This window comes from Neophocaena asiaeorientalis, unplaced genomic scaffold (genome assembly GCF_003031525.2).
Source record: "Neophocaena asiaeorientalis asiaeorientalis breed wild unplaced genomic scaffold, Neophocaena_asiaeorientalis_V1.1 scaffold116, whole genome shotgun sequence".
NCBI lineage: Eukaryota > Metazoa > Chordata > Mammalia > Artiodactyla > Phocoenidae > Neophocaena > Neophocaena asiaeorientalis.
This window is the reverse complement of record NW_020174561.1, coordinates 8,529,903-8,555,424: the sequence shown is the minus strand read 5'-3', so window position 1 is coordinate 8,555,424 and position 25,522 is coordinate 8,529,903. Positions and strand designations below refer to the sequence as shown.

The following is a 25,522-nucleotide window of genomic DNA, read 5'->3' as shown; positions in this document are numbered from 1 at the left end:
AGCGGGAACAGATGCCCTCATGTGACCTACACGCAGAGGCGGGGCCAAATCCAAAGCTGAACCCCGGGAGCTGTGCAAAGAAGAGAAAGGGAAATCTCTCCCAGCAGCCTCAGGAGCAGCGGATTAAATCTCCACAATCAAATTGATGTACCCTGCATCTGTGGAATACCTGAATAGACAACGAATCATTCCAAATTGAGGTGGTGGACTTTGGGAGCAATGATATATTTTTTTTTTTCCCTTTTTCTCTTTTGGAGTGTGTATGTATATGCTTCTGTGTGTGATTTTCTCTGTATAGCTTTCTTTTACCATTTGTCCTATGGTTCTGTCAGTCCGTTTTTGTTCTTGTTTTTTTTAGTTTAGTTTTGTTTTCTTAGTATACTTTTTAGCACTTGTTATCATCAGTGGACTTGTATGTTGGTTTGGTTGCTCTCTTCTTGCTTTTTTTTTTTTTTACTTAAAAAAAGTTTTAATTGTTATTTTTTATTTTAATAACTATTTTATTTTATTTTATCTTCTACTTTGTTTCTTTCTTTTTTTTCCATCAAGGTTGCCCACTCTCACCACTGTTATTCACCATAGTTTTGGAGGTTTTAGCCAAAGCAACCACAGAAGAAAAGGAAATAAAAGGAATCCAAATCAGAAAAGAAGAAGTAAAGCTGTCACTGTTTGCAGATGACATGATATTATACATAGAGAATCCTAAAGATGCTACCAGAAAACTACTAGAGCTAATCAATGAATTTGGTAAAGTAGCAGGATACAAAGTTAATGCACAGAAATCTCTTGCATTCCTATACACTAATGATGAAAAATCTGAAAGTGAAATTGAGAAAACATTCCCATTTACCACTGCAACAAAAAGAATCAAATAACTAGGAATAAATCTACCTTAGGAGACAAAAGACCTATATGCAGAAAATTATAAGACACTGATGAAAGAAATTAAAGATGATACAAATAGATGGAGAGATATACCATGTTCTTATATTGGAAGAATCAGCATTGTGAAAATGACTATACTACCCAAAGCAAACTACAGAGTCAATGGAATCCCTATCAAACTACCACTGACATTTTTCACAGAACTAGAACAAAAAAATTCACAATTTTTATGGGAACACTAAAGACCCTGAATAGCCAAAGCAATCTTGAGAAAGAAAACCGGAGCTGGCGATATAAAATAGCTAGTGGGAAGCAGCCGCATAGCACCGGGAGATCAGCTCGGTGCTTTGTGACCACCTAGAGGGGTGGGAGGGAGGGAGACACAAGAGGGAAGAGATATGGGGACATATGCATATGTATAACTGATTCACTTTGTTATAAAGCAGAAACTAATACACCATTTTAAAGCAATTATACTCCAATAAAGATGTTAAAAAAAAAAAAAGTTGGGGTGGAGAGAGTAGTTAATCGGCTCTCTTCACTTTCTTACCTCCCATTTATTCACTGTTTTCTTTAAAATTTATTTTTATAATGACATAGTAATATATACAAAAGAATAATGTACTATATACATGTATGTATTGTGAGTGTGTATGCTAAATAAAACAGATACTGATTCTCTACCACGAAGTTGAAAAAAGAGAATATTACCAATGCCTTTGAAGGCCTCATGTGTCGCACCCAGTCTTATTCCTACCTTCCTGCCCCAGAAAAGTGGGCAAACGGCAATTGTGAATTGTTTGTTCATCTTTCCCTTGCCTTTACTTGTGCTACACATGTGTATAACCTAAACAACTTATTGTACTGGATGATTTTATTTCTTTTTCCCTCTTGAATCAAGTATCTTGAGCTCTATGGTATCTTCCTGTACCCTTGTACTATCCACTGTTCTTATTCATTGTCACTATTTCCCCTCCCCCATCCAATAAAACACATTACTTTTTTTTTTTTTTTAGCTGAGTTGGGTCTTAGTTGCCGCACGGGCTTTCTCTAGTTGCAGCAAGCGGGGGCTACTCTTTGTTAAGGTGCGCAGACTTCTCATTGCAGTGGCTTCTCTTGTTGCAGAGCACAGGCTCTAGGCGCACAGGCTTCAGTGGTTGTGGCACACAGGCTCAGTAGTTGTGGCTCGCGGGCTCTAGAGCACAGGCTCAGTATTTGTGGTGCACCGGCTTTGTTGCTCCGCGATATGTGGGATCTTCCCGGACCAGGGATCGAACCGTGTTCCTTTCATTGGCAGGCGGATTCTTAACCCCTGCACCACCGGGGAAGTCCCAAAACACATTACTTCTGTCATTCAAAAGACATCGTAAAGAGAGACTTTAGGAGAGAGCCAGGCTTCAGGTTTACATGAGCAGGGAGTGGGTGTCATTGGCCAGCGGGAGGGGGCCATCAGCTGCCAAAGTAAATGCAAGAATCCAAAAATGGGAAGGGTCTTGTGTCAGGATAGTCACTCTGAGATTCCCATGGTGTCCTAGATGGTCCCCTGACCATCTTAATGGAAAATCTTAATGCCTTAGTGGAAAAAAGACTAAGCATGTTAATCAAGGCAGGTTAGGATGTCATACTAAGGGGACTGGACTTTTCCTGCAGGCCTCTGGGAAGCAATTAAAATTTTGAAGAAGGAAGTAACTGCTTCAAGGCAGATGAGATGGGAGACAGGAAGGCCAGTGAGGAACACCTATCCTGGGGCAGGCGTGCAGGGGTGGCTGGAGAGCTGCACAGGAGAGACACTGCAGACAGAGTTGAGCGAGACCTAGCAACTGCTTGGATGTGAGAGATGCTGGAGAAAGAGGAGTTGGTGATGGCTGAAATTTCGAGTGACCGGGTTGGAATAATGTTCGTTAACCAAAATAGGTGACAAAGAGGTAAATTTGAGAGCCATGCTAACTAGAGCAGCCCAAAATGCTAGTGGTCATCTCTGTGCCATGGTCCAGAAAATAATGATTAATTCCAGCCTTTCTCTCAGAAAAGGAATCGGGGTGGGCAAATCTATCAATACATTTCCTTCTTTGAAGCGTTGTGGATTTACGTGTTAAATGATAACTTTCGTTAAGTGATTCCAACTCTCTTAGAGTTACAACTTCCCTAGCTTTCGGTTTCTCATACATAAAGTGAGGGACTGGAGTAAGATGGTCTCTAAGGTCCTTTCCATTTTTCTAATTGTACAACTCTCGGAACTTTGCCCAGAATAGTAAACAGTAGCAAAAGCAATTCATGAGCTTGAGAGTCAGAGAGAGTTAAATTCGAATGCCTGTTCCAGTGTGAACCTGTGGCCGCCACCTTTGGCTGCCCTGTGTCTCCTCCTGAAACTCAGTGTGATAAAACCTCACAGGGCTGCTGTGAGTCTGCTTGTACGTGAAAATGCCCAACTCAGTGCCTGGCACAGTGTAGGTGCAGGGTAAAGATTGATTTCCTCCCTCCCTTCCTTCCTTCCTTCCTTCTTCCTCCCTTTGTTACCAAAGAGAGAGCATTAGTCTGGCTCCTCAACTGGTGCTGGGGGAAAACTTTCTCTGTAAGGCTCTTCTGCAGTGCCCCAAAGCAGCTGTTGTACCAGAGAACTGCTTTTCACCAGCTACGTTCACTTTTACCCCAAAACATGAGACCTTTGGCTTTAAGAGAAGTACGAGTGGCAAGGAGACCCCCGGCAGTGGGTCTGTAGTTGTTCTTCCAGCTGGACGCAGTCCCACTCCAACATCACACCAGGAACTGTGTGTAAAGTGGTGAGAAGTCACCCCATCTTTCCTGCACAAATGAGCAACAAACACATTCACTCGTTACCTGTAAGGGACATGGTGAATCAGATGGAGTATTTACAAGATACCTTACCTTTGCAATGCTGAGAGTTTAAACCAAGGCTCCCTCTAATAGTTAAAGGTCTAACTATTCAAGCATAACGACAACCCGCAGCTCTGTAAGCCAGTTCCTGCCACCCTGACCCCAGGCGTCGAGTTTATCACGATTCTCAGCAGGAAGAGACAAGGAGTAGTCCCCCTCTCCTGCAGCGAACACTGGAATGTTACGTTTTCCTCGAAGTTAGTGCCCCTCTCCTGCAGATCTCAGCTGAGGAGAAAATGAAAAAGAAAAAGGTTGGGGTCCCCTGGCTTCTGAAATTTGAATGCCACTTGACCCTGACATGATGTTTGGTTTTCGGCTCCATTGCACAATTTTTTAAGATCAAGGAGTTCTGTACATCCTATTCCAACATTGTTCAATGTTTCCATACTTTGGAATTTGTTTGTGGGGGGGTGGGGGACAGGAATCCCTCTCAGTCCTTGAGGAAGTACCATTTAGAGACCTTACTGTTTCCTGAAGGAGAAGCCTTGAAGTGTGGAATATAAATATTGCATTAACTCTGATGCAGAGTTCTACACTTATTAAGCCTTACATGTGAGAAAACAGACACATAGAAGCTAAAGTTCTGGTCCTGTTTCTCTCCCTTCATTTAGAAAAGATCAGTGAGGTCCTGCAGGTTTGCAGACACTCAGATGCATCTAAACCTCTGTTCTCCAGCTCGCCCTATTCAGCAAGGCAGACCACAAAGCAAGCTGGGTAGGCAAATGAGCTTTATGCCTGGTTACTTTGCAAATTGGAGTATAATTGCATTAATTTTTCAGCAGGCAGTTTTAAATACCTACAGTGTGCTAGGCAGTGTACACAGTGGGGATAAAAGATAAATGAGACAGTTCCTGGACTCTTGTTGATAGTAGGCTGCTACTAGTTTACAACCTAAGACTCTACTCCACAATTTGCCAATTGTTTTATATGCTGATGAATCCATCATATCTCCACCAGCACCGAACCCCAAGTCAAGTCTGAGGCTTTAAAGTTCCCAGAATGCCACCTAGACATTGGAAAAAAGGGAGAACAAGAAATGAACAAAATCACAGAAGCTGACTCTGAAGAGCAGCCACCTCTATAACGGAATACTTCAGAAGGGCTTTGATTTAAAAATGTCCTCTGCTCCTTTAAGAAGCTTCCCTGGTTCTAGCACTCTCTGCAAAATGGATGATTGATCACCAATGGAAACTTAATTACCAATTAATTGGTAACTATTGAACTGACAGTACATCTCAGTTATCTGCTACTCCTCAGAGCAATCTATAGCACTTTAGTGAAGAAAAGTTTCCAATTAAATAGTAAAATAGCACTCACAAATATATCAAAAAATGTCTAGAACTAGAACATCTTATTAGAAGTCATAGATTTAGCATCTCTGAGACTCTCTGTTTGCTAACGTATCACCATTTAAAATAAAAAAGTAGTTGTTGCTATATAAAACAGGATGTTAGGTGATATTTAACCATAAAAGTTAATACATGTAAGAACTTTGCATTCAATGTGACAGAAGTTTGACATTAAGGAGTAAGGTTATTTTACATACGGGTAACTAAATTTTTTATTTCAGTTTGTTCTTAAGCACTAAGTTGGTTTGAAATATGCTCTAACAACTTCCTGATTATTACAAATATAATAGGACAATAATAGAAAATCTCTAATCTTCAAATCATTTTCCTGGACTTGTAGCTACATACAAAGATGTGTAAAACTGAGCTGTTTCTCTCTTTCTTCAAGTTAGACTTTGCCTTCTTTATACACCTTCTTGCCCCCCATTATCTTCCCCAAAGTTACCAATTTGCAATTATCTTGTCAGGACAGTCGGGGTCAGTCACTCCATTTGTCCCTTATAAACTCATAAACTATCCCTATTCCTGAAAAAAAAAATAGCTTTAGTAATATTGGTTCATATCTTCACACTCATTCCCCATCTACCCATAATTGACTTACTTACTTGTTCATTTATTCAATTAGTATTTATTAAACATCTACTATGTGTGATATTTCATCTACTACTAGCAATACAGTGGTAAACAAGCAGGGTCCCTAAAGACAGGGAGCCACTTGGGAGAAGTCTCACATCACTCTTATATCACACAAGCGAATAGTAGTTGCAGCTATAATGAGTGCTATTTCACATAGTAAATGGTATTATGACAGTCTATAATAGAAGCATTTGACCTAGATATTGGGGTCAGGGCAGGCCTTCTGAGGAACTGATGACAAGCTGAGATCTGAAGGAAGCATTGGAGGTGGAAGGAGCATTCCAGGCAGAGGGAACAGCACGTGCAGAGGCCCTGTCATGGAGGACACATAGCTATTTAGAGAACTAAGAGAAGGCCAGCTCACTAGAGCATAGAGAGCAAGGAAGAACACAGCGCAGGGTGAGTCTGGAGAATTTGAGCAGGAACCAGATGATGCAGGATCCAATGGGGCATGTTAAAAGTTTTGTCCTTGATCCGATGAGCAATGGGGAAATGTTCAGTGTTTTAAGCAGAGTGACATGATGAGATTTGTGGTTTAAAAAGAAAATTTGGCTGCAGTGTGGAGAATGGACCTAGAAAGAGATTAGATGAGATTGGACGGGGCAGGTCCAGTTAAGAAGCCATTGTCATAGTTCAGGAAAGGATGGAGGTGCCTTCGATGAAGGTTGCCGTGGTAGAGATAGAGAAAACTGTAGAGACCCAGGAGATATTTAGAAAGTGCAATTGATGGGAATTGGTGATGGACTGTGTATGGGGAGGAATGACGGATGACACTTAGATTTCTGACTTGTGCACCTGGAGAAATGGTGCAGCCATTTGCTGGGGTGCATTATATCACAAGGTCAGGCATGGGGGAAGATTGTGGTTTCTACTTTGGTCATGTTGAGCCTGAGGTCTTTGAGACATCTGAGTTCAGATTTCATAGGCAGTTTGATAAATGCACAGTCAGCTCAGAGGAGCAAGTTAGCCTAGAGGTACAAATGTGAGTGTCAACTAAATAGAGTAAAACTGAGATATCCTGGGTGGGGGGTATGAAGAGTGAGTGAGCAGAGGAGCAGCCCTAGGATGGAGTCTTGAGAAACTCTAACATTGACAGGCAAGCATGGATGGTCCTGCAAAGGAGACAAATGTTACAATCTGAGAAGTAATAGAAGGAAGATCAGCAGACTGAGGTGTCAAGGTGAAGGGAGGGTTCCATAGTACTTAAATTGTCATATATTAGTGAACAATGTTCTTTAAATCCTTTCACTTAAAGTTAAAGCTAAAAGATAAATACCTGATTTAGTGGTAATTGCCTTTTAGTTAGCTGGTTAACAAAGCATTTGATGCACAACTTTTACATTTTTTGAGCCTTTTACCATAATGAGGACAAATACTCTGTGTTCTCTGTGCTGGGTTCTATTATAAGAGATTTCTGTAAACTAGCTCATTTAATCTTTACAACAGCTCTGTAAGGTAAGTACATTTCTGTAATTCTCTCAATTTTACAAATGGAGGAACTATAACAGAGATAACATGAATTTCACAAACACAGGGAGGTTATAGAAATTACATACAACGAGTAACCATTAAGGACCAGGGTTTGATGCAGACACCTAGGTCTGGAGTCTGTGCTCTGCCACTTCCCCATGAATTATCCCCACCACCCCACTGCACACAAATGCACAAAGGAGCACGTTTTAAAATATAATGTCCTAGTGTGATTCTGACATTTATGATTATTTCAGTTGATATTCATCTCATTGGACTTGCCTGCTAGAAGCATTACCTTCATGTCCAGGCCTGAAACATTCATAGTTTTGTTTTTCTTTTACTAGCACCAGCTAAGTTCCATTTTTATGTACGTACATATCAAACCATGATACAAACTGTGAGGGAAAGATTTGCCCCTAGTTTTAGAGTCTGTATATACACAGCAGCACCTACTGGTACTAGAGTCATTTAGGTCACTAGAATTGTTTCTGCCTCTCTGGGACTATTTGTCTATTTGCAAACTGTCTATTATCTTTGCCATTCCCTCCAAGCTCTAAAAAGACACACCAAAAAGTTTCTTAATAGCTTGCTCACATCTGGACTCACATTAATTCTATGACCATATTTTATTCCAGACACTTTTGAGAAATTCATCAGGCTGCGAAGTGCGCAGTGATGAATACCGAACGGAGTTTACCACAGCTTTGCAGCGCGTTGACTTATTCATGGGCCAGTTCAACCAAGTCCTCTTAACATCTATATCCACCTTTATTAAAGGAGACCTCACCATCGCTAATCTTGGAACATCAGAGGGTCGATTCATGCAGGTACATACTTTCTGCGAGTGGCTGTGTCTGTTTTGTCCGGTGTTATGCAGTTAATTTCCTTCTCTTTTTACAGTAAGGTGTTTGCAAATACTGTAAGTGAAAATCACAGTGGAAGCTAGAGGCATAGACTGAAAGCAAAACAATGAAGCTTGGTCCATGTTTTATGAAGTGTATGGCCTATTTTCTGTTGTTAAATTCTTAAAGCTTTCAGTTTAAATGTGGTTGCTTTAATTTTCTTGCCTGGAATGGTTTGGGGTTTTTTTTTCCATTCATGATTTCTATCACATGATTGGAAAATAAAATGAAACAATTAAAGCGCTTCCAGGCGATGTTTTCCTATTTCAAGCGAAGCTACGGATCAAAAGAGAGCTATTGTGTGAACCGTGCGTCTCCATGAGAAGAAACATTCACATCATTGAGAAATATTGGCAGGAGTTAGGAAGGGACGTTATCATCAAAATCCCATTGTAACTCCAGTTCTCCTGATTCTGCAAAATGATGGGGTCAGACACAAAAAAGTGCAAACACTGGGAAAAAAAGATCCGGATTTTGTTAAGAAATGCCTTTAATGGATAGCAACAGTATTTCCATACAATAAAAGTTCACATTTCAGACTTGCAGTTATCGTGTCCCCTAGATACAAGAACCCTAGCACTTTGCAGAAATTAAAATGCTCTCGTGTTGGGTCTGTTTTGCTGCTCTAATAGTTATTGGTAGTGCTTTCAACATGAGTTCATTAGTAGATTCTTGGTTAATGCACAGTGACGATGGTATCTATTGGAAATGTTGACTTTCCACAAAGACTAGAAATTTCTTTTAAAGAAGGATGTTTATTTCATAATCATCTGACATAATTAACAGCCCAGTCCGGCAATGACTTTTAGTAAACGAATTGAGGACGATGATGTTTTCCTATGGCTTGCCCATCTGTACATTCTCTATCTGTATTCTTTAACAAATATATTTTTTAAAAGTTACCACTGTCTTAGAGCAGTCTGGGTACTGATCAGATGTTTTTCTTGTACTAATGGGCATGGTGGAATTTTTTCAAAATCATGAAACGTGTAAATACAGCTTTCCCACCTCAAAATGAATCATATATTGTAGATCCTGTTATCTAAATAATCCCACACTTGGTCTCCCCTCCTCCTTTTGCTTCACAATTAACTACACTTTTGCTCCCACTCCCCCAGCCCAGTGTTCTTATTCACCCACTTCAGAACATTCAGTGCTGTCCTTAACTCCTCAAAATGTGAAGGAGAGATGCCCAGTCTCCTCCCACACAGACAAGCACTCTAACATATTTGAAATATGATCGTATCTATTATCCTTGTAAAATGTGTTTGTTATGTGGTGTTTATATGTGTTTTTAGTTTACGTTGATGTTATTCTGTAGAATTCCAAGAAAAATCTAGAGGATGACTGAATTCCTCTATTGAATTTCTGTTGTGTTCACTATGTTGATTTGCTTCCCTTTATCTTTTTTCTCCTTTTCTTTTTTTCTTAATTGTCTAATACCTCACCAATCCAGTTCCATATTAATAAACTTTCTACAGTCACTTTAGGTCTGACACTTTTTCACATCATAAGGTTCCTGGCCTATTTCCAGATTCTAAAGAATTCCATTTTTAGATAGATTGCTTTAATAGCTAAGTAAATTCTACTGTGTGACAGATTTCACAACCCAAGTGATATGTTATGTACATCAGTCTCATTATAATAGAAATGCTTTAACATTTCTATTAAAAATGTAACAGATGTTTTATTCTTGTCTCCCAGCATTTTCATAAAAGAAGCCATAGTACACCTTTGCATCCATAACACCAAAGATGAAAATAAGTATATGAGTAGATATTTATTTTATGAAAAGCACTGATATCCTTGATTTTTTTTTTTAAACCAGGTGGCTCTTAATTCATCAAATATGTATCAAGAAGGTACTAACTTTGCTTTACTAGGCAAGTGAGTGCAGCAAAGGAAGCAGTGACACAGAACCTGCCTCTGAGGAACTAAAATTTCAGTAGAGGAAATAAAAACATGTATCTGACACGAAGAGTAGAGAAAACAAAGACATAAAAAACACAGGGCTACTGAAACCCACACAGAGAGGATCTATTTCTCTGACACTTGCCCAGAAGAATTCCATTTAGTAAAATTTTATATAAATAAACCTAAACCATTTAATGGATAAAAGAGTCAACATCACTGAAATCCAGTTTGTTTACAGCAAATAATGTGGAGGCGGAGTCAGGAGTGCAGCAAAAATTTGGGGACCATCCAGCTTAATCTATCCAAGCAGTAACCTGCCAAGTTCTGTAAATGTTTTGACTGCACTGAAGTGCTGAATCTGTGGCCAAGCCTAAGTTTCTACAACCCATGTTTTAATAATACTATGAAGTTTCTCTTACAATATAGAAGGGACATAATTTTCCCAAAGACAGCTGCCATACATGAAAAGGAATAGAAAAATGATTTTACTTCCTTCCTACCCTGAAGCCTAAAGGCAAAGTTGCTTTGCAAATGTTTTCTCCCAAGAGTTTGCAGCTGTTTCTGCCTTTCCTATTGTGCTTATATTCAACTCTGACTGGGAATACAAGCTTCAGCCCCAGCTGTCGGGTGCAAAGTGAATCAGGTATTTCACAGTGGTTATTTGATTAGAAAGAATTATATTGTTTAGCTAACAATATTATACGTATGGAAGAGAAGACATTTTTGACATGTTTTTAACATTTAAACGTGTAACTTACACAGGTGCAGCTATGTCTAAATATACTAATGTGTACATACATTCAAGTCTATCTGTAGAGCTATGTCAGTGTAGATATAGATTTCAAAAACAGTTTTTATTTGTGTGATCACTCTGGGATGCTCTGAAGTAAAATAATATGATAAGCAATGTTTGAGATAGTATAAGTAAACAGTAAGAACACGCCTTCTTACGAATTTTGGAGGCAGAGCGGATGTAGAAAAGAACAAGGCTGGGGAACATGAGCACAGTGTGCAGGGCTACATGGGAGAGGGAAGCAGGATACTCATGAAGATCACAGGACTAATCACAGGGATTGCCCACATCTCCCCTTCTGAGCTCCTCATCTAATCTACAGCCAAAAACAATGCTTGCTTGATTTTTTTTTTACAGCACTTATATAAGGCCTTTAATCTCTAGATGCAAGCATCGTTATTAAAATACTTGTGCATGACTGTCAGGCCATGGAGAGCAAGTGGATGGGGGTGGGGTGGGAGTGGAGAGGCACTTTCAAGACTTGCTGCAAGTTCAGCTCCACATTCACTGGGCAGCTACCTTGTCTATATACAGTGGCCACTGTCTGAGCACTGTCACAGATTTCATTAGGTTCTTTGGCATTATCCTTGCTCTTCTCCCATCACCCTTTCCCCTCTCCCCAATTCCTTGATGCTGTTACCACCCATAGCCCCTTTTCTCTTGTGCCTCTTAACTGGACTAGTTGGTCTTAAGCAAGAAACTTCAAGAGGTAGGGACCACCTAAAAAGACATCGTTAGCTCATGATCATTACTTATGACCATCACTTAAAGGATTATGTTAGTAATCAGTGAACTTGACAACAATTACTCACTTCTAGTAAGAAGAATCGATTCATCTATTGACCTCCTGTCTCTAAATTTCTTCAGTTCCTGTGCTGCCATCATGGCATGTCAGTGCTTTGTGCTCGAAGCCTGCAGCATACATTTCATTTGGGATTACTGCTATTTTAGACTATGTAGACACAGATCATCAACTCATCAATGCTGTGAGCAGCCTGCAGAGACACAGCCAAACAAAGCTTGAACTTGAACATTCCTCTTCAGCGATTGCTAACTTACCCGTCTCCTTTATAAAATGCTCAGATAAAAATATCATCTGCCTTTTTTTAAGGTGTACATCATTGATTTAGTTACATCTCTAAAGAATGGTAGCTTTGCTATATTTCTTTAGAGGAAAATATACTTCATGGGTTCTGAAATTTCTTTTGGGAGAAAAAGAACCTGTTGTAAATAATAATTTCAGAGTTATGTCCATAACAAAAAAATAAGCCCAGCTCGTATATAGTCTCCTAAAATGAATTAATGAATGGTCTTGAAATATATATATCTTATAAATTCTTATAGCATAGAAACTTAAAACACCATACATATTTGAAACCATGGGAAAGTGCTAATAACCTTTTGTTTGTTTTGGGTTTTTTGGTAGCAGGGAATAACTGGAATTTCTTGTTTGGGTGCTTATTTGAAAAAATGGAGAGACATTTTAAAACAGTAAATATATTTATCAGTAGTTTTTTCAAAATTCAGACAGATATACTCTATATATAGATTGGCGAATCCCACAATCATTGTATTTGGAATACTGATTTGAAAGTATTGGATTTTTTTTAATTTTTACAAAGTTACTAGCTTATTTGGTTTTTAGATGCTTGAAATTTTTTACAAAGTTCTCAGTTTGGTATTGACTCATTTTGACTCACTTTGACTCATTTCAAAAAGTTGAAACACACATACACATCGGTATTATAATCATTAAAAAAATTGTTTTACTTTTTGTACATACCCTGGCCTTTATAGTGTCAGGTTGGTATAGAAGCTCTTGTGCCTACTTACCAAATAAAGAGTGAAAGAACAGAGCAAAGTTTCATTTAATTCAACTTTTGCCACCTGGTACTTTGTTTTACTACTTCAAATTTTGAGTTGTCAGCACCAGTCAGCAATTTCCACTTCTTATGTTTCATTTTTTTAATTCCAGAAAATTAGATGTTTACCTTGGTTGAAACAAAACTCTTTATATCTGATTTCTTTCTAAACAAATACCGATTTCTCTCACATACTTAAGATATAAACCTATAGCTGGTGTTTTAGTCAGTTCAGGCTGTTGTAGCAAATTACCATAGACTAGGTGGCTTAAAAAAACAAACATTTATTTCTCACAGTTCTGGAAGCTGAGAATTCCAAGATCAAGGTGCCAGCAGATCTGGAGTCTAATGAGGGCCTGATTCCGGGTCCACAGATTGCCATCTTCTCACTGTGTCCTCACGTGGTGGAAAGAGGGCACAAGAACTCTATGGGGTCCCATTTATAGGGCACTTAACCTCATTCGTGAGAGCTTCACCCTCATGACCTAAGCAGCATCCAAAGGCCTCATCTCTTCACACCATCACACTGAGGATTAGGATTTCAACATATGAACTTGCGGGGTGGGGGGACACAAATATTCAGTACATTGCAAAAGGCATCAGAAACCATACCTTGAAAATGCAAACCAAACTCTTGAAGGTTATCTAAATGTCTGAAGCATTAAAAAAAACCCATCCCTTCGTCAAGGCTTAAGTAGGCTTATTATTTCAGTCTATTCATATGTTTAAGCAATAGATATGCCTTTTGGACCTACTATGTGCCAGATCTGTACTAGAAACTAGAGAGAAAGCAGACTCATTTCCTGGATCTGTAAGTTCACATCCAGTTATAACCCAGTTTGTTTATTAATGGTGTCATCTCCTTCACTTACATTTTTTTTTTTCTCTCTCAATTCACTGGGGAATGTGCTGCATCTCCCACTCTGCTTCTCCTAGTGAGAATCCATTTTTGTTTCTTCTACCCCTACCCCACCTCCAGCCTCTCTAGATCTCTGTTTTACAAAAGTCCAGTCTGACCATGAGGTATGTTCTTCAGAGAACTGGTTGGGAGGCTGAGCAGGTGATGCCCAAGTGTCAGTCTCAGGCAGGAGGAATGGATGGAAGGCTGTGAACCTTCAGAAGTAAACTTGTCTTTTACTTAATTTAAGGAAACATTTTGCAGATAAATACAAACCAAAACCACAATGAAGTACCACTTCACACCTACTAGGATGGCTATAATCAAGAAAACAGAAAATAACAAATGTCAGTAAGGATGTGAAGAAATTGGAACACTCATACATTGCTGGTGAGAATGTAGAATTATGCATCCCATATGGAAAATGGTCTGGCAGTTCCTCAAAAGGTTAAACATAGAGTTGCTGTTAAGACCCAACAATTCCACTCCTAGGTATATATCCAACAGAAGTGAAAATATATATTCTCACCAAAAGTTAGACTTGGATGTTCCTAGCAGCATTATTCACAGTAGCCAAAAAGTAGAAACAACCCAATGTCCATCAACTGATAAATGGATAAATAAAATATAGTATATTCATACAAAGGAATGTTATTTGGCAATAAAAAGGAATGACGTACTGATACATACTCCAACATGGATGAACCTTGAAAACATTAAGTGAAAGAAGCCAGTTACAAAAGACCACATATTGTAGGATTCCATTTACATGAAATGTCCAGAATAGGAAAATCTGGGGAGATAGAAAGTAGATTAGTGGTTGCCAGGAACTGGAGGGTATGACAGGCTAGGGTGGATGATGGCTAAGGGGTGTGGGGTTTCTGAGGTAATGAAAATATTCCAAAATTAGTTGTGAAGATGGTTGCACAAATCTGTGAATATGCTAAAAACCACTGAATTGTCTACTTTAAAAAAATGAGGAGAAAAACCACGTATCTCACGTTATGTGAGAAATAATATCTCATGTTAAATTGTATTCATCCTTCCTAAAGAAAATTAAATTCTAAAACAGTTTAATCAAAAGTAGAACTCTGGGGCTTCCCTGGTGGCGCAGTGGTTGAGTGTCCACCTGCCGATGCAGGGGACACGGGTTGGTGCCTCGGTCTGGGAAGATCCCACATGCCACGGAGCAGCTGGGCCCGTGAGCCAGGGCCGCTGAGCCTGCGCATCCGGAGCCTGTGCTCCGCAACGGGAGAGGCTACAACAGTGAGAGGCCCGTGTAATGCAAAAAAAAGAAAAAATAGAACTCTGTCTGTGGGGTGAAGAGGTCTGGCCTTTATGTATTTATAGATATATTACATAGAATTACTTTGTTCAGGGTCATGAATTTAGGGCCCTAGCCACAAGGTTTTATTTTATTTTTACATATATTTCTTCCCCTGTCCTCCCCCAGGTAATTTGAGATCATAGCCACCACAGTCAAGTAAATTCAGATTCCTCCCTACTCCCTCACCCTAGTCTTGTATTTTCAAGAACATTAAAGAAAATGGTTTTGAGAACTAAACACTAAAGATTAGTTGTCAGCACAGTAGAAACTCAAAAGGTAGTTGCCAGTCTTCTATTTCTTGCTCATTGTCCTAAAACTGCCAGGTGATTTATCATAAGAATTAAATTTAAATGCTGGATTCTGTTCTGTCCTTAGAAATATCTCCATGACAACCAAAAGGAACTCCTAACTTCTTGCAAAGATTGCTTCAGGAGTATTTTGAGAGTTAAAGTGGTTACCCACTCATTTAGAATTCTGGCAATAAGAGAAAGTGAGGAATTAATGATAGAAACAATAGCAATAGGTATCCCTCCAGAGAAAGGGCTAATGATCAACTAAAAATGTATCTGCATCTGTGATATGACCTCTGCTTGAAACTCCAAGCAGTCGTCTCACTTTTCCACACAGCCTTCCTGTCTTCTCTGGTTCATTCCTTTTTCTATAACAATCCACACTTATCCTAGCTCATGATCAAAAGTTGAGCTTGCCAGCTGTACTAATAACATTTCCTCTGTGCCATCAAAAACTATTTAGATGTGGAGTCTTTTCTCCTTAGGCACACTTAACTTGTGCAGCCAAGATTACTGAAACAAGGAGTATTTGGCAAGGCAAATATATTGTGAAATTTGTTTTAATGCTTTGACTCATAAGTGGCTCTTGGGAGCTCAGAGTTGAAGTTTTTTATTGGTATTTACTCTGGTGCTCCAAGAGTAGATCAGTTGAGTGTTTAAAAAGAGGTCAAGCAAACAGATTCTGGCATGAGATAAAGCTCCTTGGAAACCTGACTCTTGTACTTTCTAGCTGAGATTCTCTGTCATCTTTTCTTTATGGAAAACAATAGTACCTACCCTGTAGGATTATTGTGAGGAGTAAATAAAATACCCATTTAAAGCACTTAGCACAATGCCTGGCTCAGTTACCATCATATATGGTGTTCTTCAGACAAAAAGTCTTAACTGGTAATGCACCAAATCAATCTATCCAAGTTCCAGAGGTGCAAAGAGCTTCTTTATGAAAAGAGTAATGTTAATCCTTTCTGGGAAATGAATATTTGGATGGGCTTAAGATAGTTGATAAAGTCAAAGATGATGACCTATTAATTAAGAAGGGATTTCTTATTATAGATAGGGGAAATGATATTAAAGAGAGCAAGAAGATAGGAGACAAAACTTAGTAGGAGGTGACTGTTATGTAGCAGGTCTGAATAGAATGGAAGGTATAAGAGAGACAGAAACAAAATGCAAATACCTATAGGCAAGGTTCAGAGGGATGAATGATCTCCAGTGAAGTAGAAAGCACAGAATGAGGCAGAGAACAGAGTCAGGTTATTAAGAAAGGCTGGTGTATTGTTTTGGTTTTTACTTGTGTGTGAGAAAATGAAAATTTTTTTCACCTTTTCAGTTTGAAGTGATTGACAACAATCAGGGAAATATGAAAAAATTGGGGGGCAGGGAGGCATGAGGGGTAGGAAAAACAAGAGGTGGTGAGCACCAGAAGTATGTCAAGATAGAAAAATTGGTTACCTGAAATCTGGATAATTTGGGATAGAAGTTTGGTGTTCTGATAGTCTGCTTGTAACCAGCACTGGTAATTGAGGTAGGACTGGTAATTGAACTTCTTTTTACTTCCCTTACAAAAGTCATAAATAACTATTTGGCCCTAAATTTAGGAATAACAGTAGTTTCCATCCTTTCCCATTCTAACCAAATGACCTTCGATCCATCACTTAACTTCTGTGCAAATATAGCCACCCTGCTTAATGGAGTTATTTTGAAAGTGTTGAGTGTTTGGGATAAAACAAATGTTAGGAAAAAAATGTCATGATGTTTAATTTTTATAGCTCTGTGTGAGCGTGGTTGGTTTCTCTATCAACAGTCTACTCTCTGGGAGCAAATTAGGGACTTTGGGAATCTTCCCAAATTGTTTCAGGCAACTTGACTCCTTTATTATACTGAAGAAAAAATTTACTACTGGTTCCCCAAAACATTTGTATGTTGTGTGTTTGTTAGAGTACTACGCAGTTCATTCCCATTTTATGGATAAGAAAGCTGAGGTAGAAGGAGTAGTTATTTATTATTTAATCCTAATCTCACAGCTGCCCACGTTTGTCCCATGATTTCAAACACATGGCAAATAAACGCACTTTCAGTGAAATGTAAAAGGGTATTTGGATGTCAGGCAATTTCACAAAGTCAATTCCAAGCCCAGAGCTATGCTCAGCCTCCTGTACCCTCCTGTAGATACAACCTTATGCCCTATTTAAGAATGAGAGTCCCTCTGAGTGCTCCTAAACTCTCCTGTAGTCTGAGTGTTCATCTCAGATAGTCATCTGATTTTATACCTGGACTTCATTATTACTGGGTTCTAGCAGCTGGGCAGTTGGAAATTATATAGCTGAGAACCATCCCAGATTAGAAATACCTAACAGCAAGAATCACACCAATCATCAGACCTCATTTCCAAGGCATTGTTAAAACCATCAGGTCTTATTGTAACACCAGGCCAAGAAGCAGAACTTTAGTTATAATCAAAGTAAAAAAGTATGATGGGACAATGGTCTGTAAGAAATGACAGCACACCATTTCTAAGTTAGCTGAGGGCCTATTTTGACCTCAAAAGATCTATACATATGGCTTAAGAGTAGCAAAGCTGGAACCAAATCCAGGTCTCCAGACTTCCCATTCACTACCCTTTCCATTACATCAAGGGAAGCTGCTCAGTGGGGTGGGTCAGGAGAATACATTAAAAAATAATCCAGAATCCTTGTAGCATAAGGGTGGTCTTCCATGCTAGGGAGAGTTTTGGCTCTTCCAGTTCCCAATAAAATCGTGAGGATTTGTCTGCATGTGCTGGCTGATTGACTGGAAGATCTCCTTCCCTAGAAATCATTAAAAGATAACAGGCAAAACTCTGTCTTGGGGGTGCAGATGAATTGTCTTCAAGGCAGGAGATTAGAAGATATCGTATTGATTTACAGTGAGATAAACTGTTGGGCCTATAGTTCAAACACCCATGAGCTCGTCTAATCTGGTATTACCATTATCGTCCACATTTTCCCCTGACAGTATATTTAAACTGAGCTTGTTGGACTAAGGGTGCTTTCTGGTTTGTTTCTCAGGTTGTGGTTTCTCGATCAGGATCATTAACCCCACACGTGAATTTTCTCCTGGATTCCCACCCTGTGTCTCCAGAAGCAATTGTGGAGCACCCGCTAAACCAAAATGGCTATACACTCGTTGTCACTGGGAAGAAGGTAAGCCCTGTTCGCCAGGGAGGTTCCATGAATGTGGTTCCTCCTCAGTGGATATTTACAGCCAGTGTCACCTGGTCCTTTTTAACTTCTCTCTTCGTCTGGATTCGGCTCTCTTCTATCAAGTTCTTTCCTGAGTATTCCAGAGATCTTCTGAAATCAAGTTAAATTTTTACTCGGGGAAGATTGGACCTATGTTAGGTCCTCTTCATGATGTGAACTTCTCTTTTTGTCCTCTATTTCTCAATGAGAAAAACAAACACGCAGAATGAGAATTACAGCCCTAAGGGCAGAACTCTAGTGCAGGCAGATAAACCCTGAAGTGTACCTTGGAATCTGACACTGGCCAGTAATCCCTTTTCTCTGAGAGGAGGTGCATTTTGATGCCAGAATGATATGTAAACTTACTTAGAATTTCCCGGGGGTTCAAGTGTGTTTTCCAGCAGCTTAATTTATACTCTTGAGGGATAAATTGGGAGATTGGGATTGACATATACACACTACTATATATAAAATAGAAAATAAAGACCTACTATATAGCATGGGAACTCTACTCAATATTCTGTAATGATCTATATGGGAAAAGAATCAAACAAAGGGTGGATATATGTGTATGTATAACTGATTCACTTTGCTGTACAGCAGAAACTAACACAACATTGTAAGTCAACTACACGCCAATAAAAATTTTTAAATAAAATCATCTCAGAGCAAAATGTCCCAATAACTAGGACCTCTAATATTGCACGGTAATGCTTGTGTTCACTGGACAATAATGGTAACTTTTATCACATATGCACCAACAGTGGAAGGAAGGAAGAAATTTGTTTTTTTTATTTTAATCACGTAAGCATTATTACATGATTAGCACACATAGGTGCTATCCCTGTCAGACTCTGTAAAATTATATTTATATGTATCTTCGATGTATTTAGTTTTTATTAACAAGCAAACAAAAAAACCCTCTGGAAGCTCTTTCCATCACTTGTCTTCACAGATCACCAAAATCCCGCTGAATGGCTTGGGCTGTGAACATTTCCAGTCCTGCAGTCAGTGCCTCTCCGCCCCTTCCTTTGTGCAGTGTGGCTGGTGCCATGATAAATGTGTGCGATTGGAGGAATGCCCTGGTGGAACATGGACTCAGGAGACCTGTCTGCCTACAATCTACAAGGTAGAAGTTTCTGTCAGCTGTCATGTGTGTTTTTTGGAAATCATAAATCCCATTGATGGAAAAATTCAAAAATTATTCATTTAACTGTGAGCCATCAGCCCAAGCACCATCTCCCTCCACGTTTTTTTTTCTTTTTCTTTTTGGCCGCAACACGTGGCACGTGGGATATTAGTTCCCTGACCACGGAGTAAACCCACGCCCCCTGCATTGGAAGCACAGAGTCTTAACCACTGGACCACCAGGGAAATCCTACCCCCCAGGTTTTTCCTTTAGAGTGGTGTTTGGGCACATGCCCCTAGGCCCTGCACTTGAAGTGCTTGCTTCACACTCTCCTTGGGCAGTTGCTCTCCCTTAGTGCTATGTGAATAAAAGAGTGGTGGCTAGAGAGCAATACTGCTCTCCATTTCCTCACACTGGGACCTGTTCCCTTCTGGCCTGCCCATTCTCTGATTCCTCACCAGCTGCTTTATCTACCAGGTGCCCATGCATGAGCCTTCATCACACACGGGGATCCACTCATGGCATAATCCAGAACCCTAACCTGGACCGTGCAAGCTAGAGATCCCAGCCATGCTGGAGCAGGCAAAACAGGAGGTTTCTTTCTGTCTGACACATAGATGATGGCTGTCTCATCACTGATGAGTCTAGAGGTTACCTCTCAGGGCAAGGTGGGAAGCAAGTGGATGGTGGACAAATGGGTGACTGTGTGCCTTCTCTCAAAGTTCCTGGAAGAGAAGTAAAAGCACAGCTGATGACTACACTAACCTCTATACTCTGTAAGCCAATTCATTATTTAATCCATTCCAAAAACATTTATTGAGTGCATACCACACAGCTGGCACTCTTCTTGACAATGGGGAGATACAGTCCTAGACAAGACAGAAGTGCCTCCTGCCCTTAGAGAACTGAGCTTCTAGAAGTGGACTTCAGCCATGACGTTGTAGCCACACTCTAACTCTCTGTTGCCTTATTTACTTAAGCATGTGTTTGGCACTATGAAAATCTCCATGGCAATTTTTAAAAATTTTTTTCTTGATCCAGACACATTTTGCTTGAAGCTACTTCCCTAGTGAGGACCCAGTGTATATTTTCTCTGCCTGCATGTGGAACAGTTGGACTTAGTAACTAAGTAGTTCCTGTGAAAGATTCAACTTAAAGGTCTTGGTCGGTCGCCTGGTTCAAGCCCAAGTAAACAAAGTGTACGAGTCAGAACAGGAACCACCCCCAAGAGCATGGCTGTTTTCATTTAGCTACGGTTTGGGGAAAGATCTGTACCAGGTGACTGGGTTTTAAACCAAATCATTTTATGTTAGGTGTTACACAGTTATTAAGACTTAGCTTGATCAGCTCAAGAATAAACTAGGAGATATTAAGAAAACAAATTTAAATCTATACTGTATTATTTATGCACTTTTTGTGTGTTTAATATGCTTTTAAAACCACATGCAGTTTTATACGTTTTAAAACACGTAGCCGTGGCAATTTGAGACACCAGACCTCTGAATCCAGCTATTCCATGAAAGAGATATGGGGAGTGTGTGTGTGTGTGTGTGTGTGTGTGTGTGTGTGTGTATGCAACTAAATCACAATTTCACAGCCAAGCTGATGTTTTAAATAAAGAGCATGTTAAGAACTTGTACAAATGAAACATTTAATTTTGACCCATGTACCTCCTTTTATTAGTAATGAAAGCTATATTAAAATGGTTAAAAACAGTAAATATTCTAGAATTTTCTAGAACCAGAGAATCTCCCATAATGTTTGAATCCCCCCCCCCCAACCCCACACCTTCCCTAACTCCAGCACTCTAGCTGGAAATTTTTAAAAGGTTGGACTGCATCCTGCTCGATTCACTGAGGCTTGGGTGCTACAGTTAGAAAAAACGTAATGCAGCTGAGTCCATAAATCCCTTTCGGTTCATAGTTGTTAGGAAGATTTCATGCTGCACTAGAGCATGACATTTAGCATTCTTACTGCAAAAAATAAGACAGATTATTCATCTTTTTCTTATCTGTCTTAAACGCTGCAGGCACAAAACCCAGCTAATGCGTAGAGTTTCACTTTCCAATAAATGTTAAGTCAACCTGCTTTTCAAGGTACATGATGTTCAGTGGCTGAAATTCTTTGCAGTTCCACATATGAAATATTTCAGGATTGCAAGCCCATTATTTTGTTTCAAACATGTTATCTGATCTTGTACTTAGAGAGCAATGAAAAATGCTTCAGAAAAGGAAGAGCACTTTCCAATATATTCTGAATTTATTAGGATAAAACTGTCATTCTTGTAGGATTAGAGTTCAGTCCCAGTGAGACAATAAAACAGTTTATTAATTGATCAGAAGACTCAGATAAGAAGCAACAGCGATATCTAATGAGGGACCTGAGATATCTTATCTCACGCCTGCAATATACTGCCACCAATATATTTGTGACATTCACTGAAGAGACAAATTTTAATTTTCCAAAGTTTTTGGTGGTAATGGTGTTGTTTTAACTTTCTCATGTATATCCTAATGGGTTTTGAAAATATGATCATTTAAATCATTTTCACCTGTGAAAGGACAGTAGCTACTTTTGTGGCTAGCTCTACCATATCCAGACACAGCCTCTGTGGCTTTATGCCGGACACTCACTTCCGTCTCACAGAGTTTCTCTACCCTCAGGATAACTCAGAGTTTGCCAGCCCATTTTGGTTCTGTCCAAGGGTGTGTAGTCCAAGACTGCATCCTTCCTTTTCCCCTGGAAGAGTGAACGTTACCCCATAAGCTAAGGCAGAAAAGCTCAGATGCCCCCCTCTAATATTTCAGCCGGGAGAGGAAAGCTAAGTAGAGCTGGCTTTTCAAATCCTGATGATCTAGCAGAGGTTTTATAGTATCTCTTTCTGTTGCCAGCACACCAACCAAACAACTCTCCGTGTCTTTTCTGAAATCATCACCCAATCGCTTTGCCTTATATATAGAAAGTGATGATGAATGTGGAGTGACAGACTTCAATTTTTACATTGAAAGGGGGGAATCCAGACAGGGGGATCAGGCCAACATCAGCCTTGGGCTCTTTTCAGTGGGCAAGACTTCTCATTAAAAGAGGAAACAGCAGCTGTGTGACTGCCTCAGGCTGAAGAGAGTCCTGGAGGGTTAGATGTCTTTTTTTCCTCCTCCTGGATTTCTAACATAATAATAAACAGATATTTTTTTTCTAGCAGTTCTCATTTGGCTAGACAGGGGCGAAGTAAGTTTTCATGAAAGGCACAACTGTGTAATGGATTTCATGGGTAAAATAGCTATTGTAAGGGCATTAAGCTAAGACTTTTGAAGGGGTTTGGCAACAAGGGTATGACTTTGGTTTGTGGTCATTTACTTGGGAAGGAAGGGAATGTTTGCAAATTTGTATTTTGCTAAAAGCTCTTCTAAATTGTAAAAGAATCACTTTCACTAACTTGTCTTTAGCAGATACCTTTACTGGCTTTTGAGTTGCCTCTGTAGCGGTGCTGTGTTTTCCCACCATTGTACTTTACAGCACAATTTACAATATGTCCCCCCAAAAGAGCATTTCCTTTCTCAATTGTCACAAAGCTGCTGCTGAGGAGAAGCTTATTTTTAACATAGAAATTTGTTTTGTTTTAATAGTTTTAGCCTAAGAATAGTTGTTGTATAGACTTCATAAGAGCCTAATGCTATCTTATATCACAGTTGCCAAATTTTTATTAATGAATTCAAGTTTTACTTTTTTTGGGGGGGCTGCGTTGGGTCTTCGTTGCTGTGCGCGGGCTTTCTCTAGTTGCTGCGAGCAGGGCTACTCTTTGTTGGGGTGTGCGGACTTCTCACTGCAGTGGCTTCTCTTGTTGCGGAGCACGGGCTCTAGGCGCGTGGGCTTCAGTAGTTGTGATGCATGGGGTCAGTAGTTGTGGCGCATGGGGTCAGTAATTGTGGCACATGGGCTCAGTAGTTGTGGCTCATGGGCTCTAGAGCGCAGGCTTGGCAGTTGTGCAGCACGGGCTTAGTTGCTCTGCAGCATGTGGGATCTTCCCAGACCAGGGCTCGAACCTGTGTTCCCTGCATTGGCAGGCGGATTCTTTAACCACTGCGCCACCAAGGAGGCCCAGGTTTTACTTTTAATACACCAAAGATGAGCCTGCAATAATAAAAGGAACCTATTACTTATTTAATACTGAGCCTGAGGAAAAAAAGTCAGTCCTAGAAATGAGATGTACGGCGATGCCAAGGGAGATAATTAGAAACATTGCTACAATACAGATCTCATGTGGGGCTCTCTCCAATTCTGTTTTTATCTACTTCTAATAGAAATAATATATTGAATATATTAAATATTACATCATTTAGTTTGTCAACTAACCAGCTGGTATATATCAAATAGTGACCATATTTAAAGAAAAAATAAAAGTGGCAGATTAGTAATAAATGTGAATTAAGTATAAAAGAATGGGTTCACTTATTCATTTGTTGATACCTGGCCTGCAGTAGATGGTTTATAGTGAGTGAATGAATGAATGGCAGATATGTATTGAATATCATATATGTGGTTGATATTATGATAGCTGATAAATGCAGCTATGAAAACACTGGGTGCAGAAAGAGGTATTTTTACTGTGTGACTTTCTCCTCTGGGTGGGGAATACCATAGCAACATGAATGTAGCACACACCCACCTGGCATACAGACCAAGACATATATTAGGGCTTGGCTTCTAGGGCCTATAAAGGAGTTTTGATCAGAGTTCAATCTGAAGGCCCATGAAGGGGTTATAAGCATGTAAAAGTCTGGGCCCAAAGTGTGTCTATGCCCAAGAAGGCCCTTCATCCCCACCCAGGCTGAATCTGCTCTCCTTCCCATCTCTGGATCTCCTGAAAACAGCTTGCTTCATCAGCCTGTCAGATAGTTTTAATGTTTGTTCCAGATTCTCTGAAATTTGTGACCCTTTTTCCTATAGTGAAAATTCATTTTTTTTAGATAATGGGAGAAGGGAAGGATTTCAGACTCTTTGAGTATACATATTTTGTTTGTTTGTTTCTTTGTTTTCCACACCTATGAAAGATAATAATATACTGGGTTTTTTTAAGTTCTATATTGTCCTCATAGGTTTTCCCAACTAGTGCCCCCCTTGAAGGAGGGACAACGCTGACCATATGTGGCTGGGACTTTGGATTCAAGAGGAATAATAAATTTGACTTGAAGAAAACCAAAGTTCTCCTTGGAAATGAGAGCTGCACCTTGACCTTAAGTGAGAGCACAATAAACATGTAAGGACATGAAATCGCTTGGCCAGGGTGTGCTTGGAAAACGGGTTTTGTCTTTGAATGAATCTTGTAAAACTTGCTCCAAATGTCTATCTCTTGAGTTAAAAAGGGTCTTGGCCCATCACTCCCCTTGAGGATTTGTTTTGTTTTGAAAACTGTTTACTCACCAGGATTACGGAAGAAGAAAGGTGACATTACTCAGGTGAAGAAAAGAAGAATCTAGCATCTGGGAGTTTTTCAAGCATTTTTGTAACAACTCTTGAGAAATTGAGTAGATTTGAAAGAATAGCACTGTTTGGGGTCGTTCCATCTTTAAAGTCTTCAAATAAAGAGAGTCTCAAACAGCTTTTTCTATAAAAATCAGAAACTACTCAATATGGACCCTCTCTTCTAAATTCACTTTCTAAACCTCAGAAATGTAATGAAGCAGCTGAATCACACTTTTGAGACTTGTTGTTTATGATGAGTTTAAATTTATATTTACCTGATATTTATTGGCACTGTAATGGAGGGAGTGTATCTCATATAACCATTCCCAAATCTTGGGAAATAGCAATGTTATCCCTATTTTACAAAGATGTTCAGAAAGGTGGAGTGTAGATTAGCAGAGGTAATCCAGAGGGTAAGAGCTGAACAGGCCTTCAAACTCAGCTCTCATGATTCAAGACCTGTTCCTGTTCTGCTGTATTCTACA

General features: G+C 39.6%; 1 protein-coding gene across 4 annotated transcripts in view; it reads left to right on the top strand.

Annotated features, from left to right (window-relative positions):
• Positions 1-25,522, top strand: part of MET (MET proto-oncogene, receptor tyrosine kinase) — a 118,470-nt gene that overhangs the window by 52,125 nt on the left and 40,823 nt on the right. For 3 of the 4 annotated variants that reach the window (XM_024757798.1, XM_024757799.1, XM_024757795.1), the window contains exons 3-6: positions 7,874-8,065; positions 18,272-18,406; positions 19,401-19,574; positions 24,671-24,831. In XM_024757798.1, coding sequence (XP_024613566.1) covers positions 7,874-8,065; positions 18,272-18,406; positions 19,401-19,574; positions 24,671-24,831 — 662 coding nt within the window. The remainder of the gene's footprint in view (positions 1-7,873; positions 8,066-18,271; positions 18,407-19,400; positions 19,575-24,670; positions 24,832-25,522) is intronic. The other variant, XM_024757796.1, reaches the window with a different exon arrangement.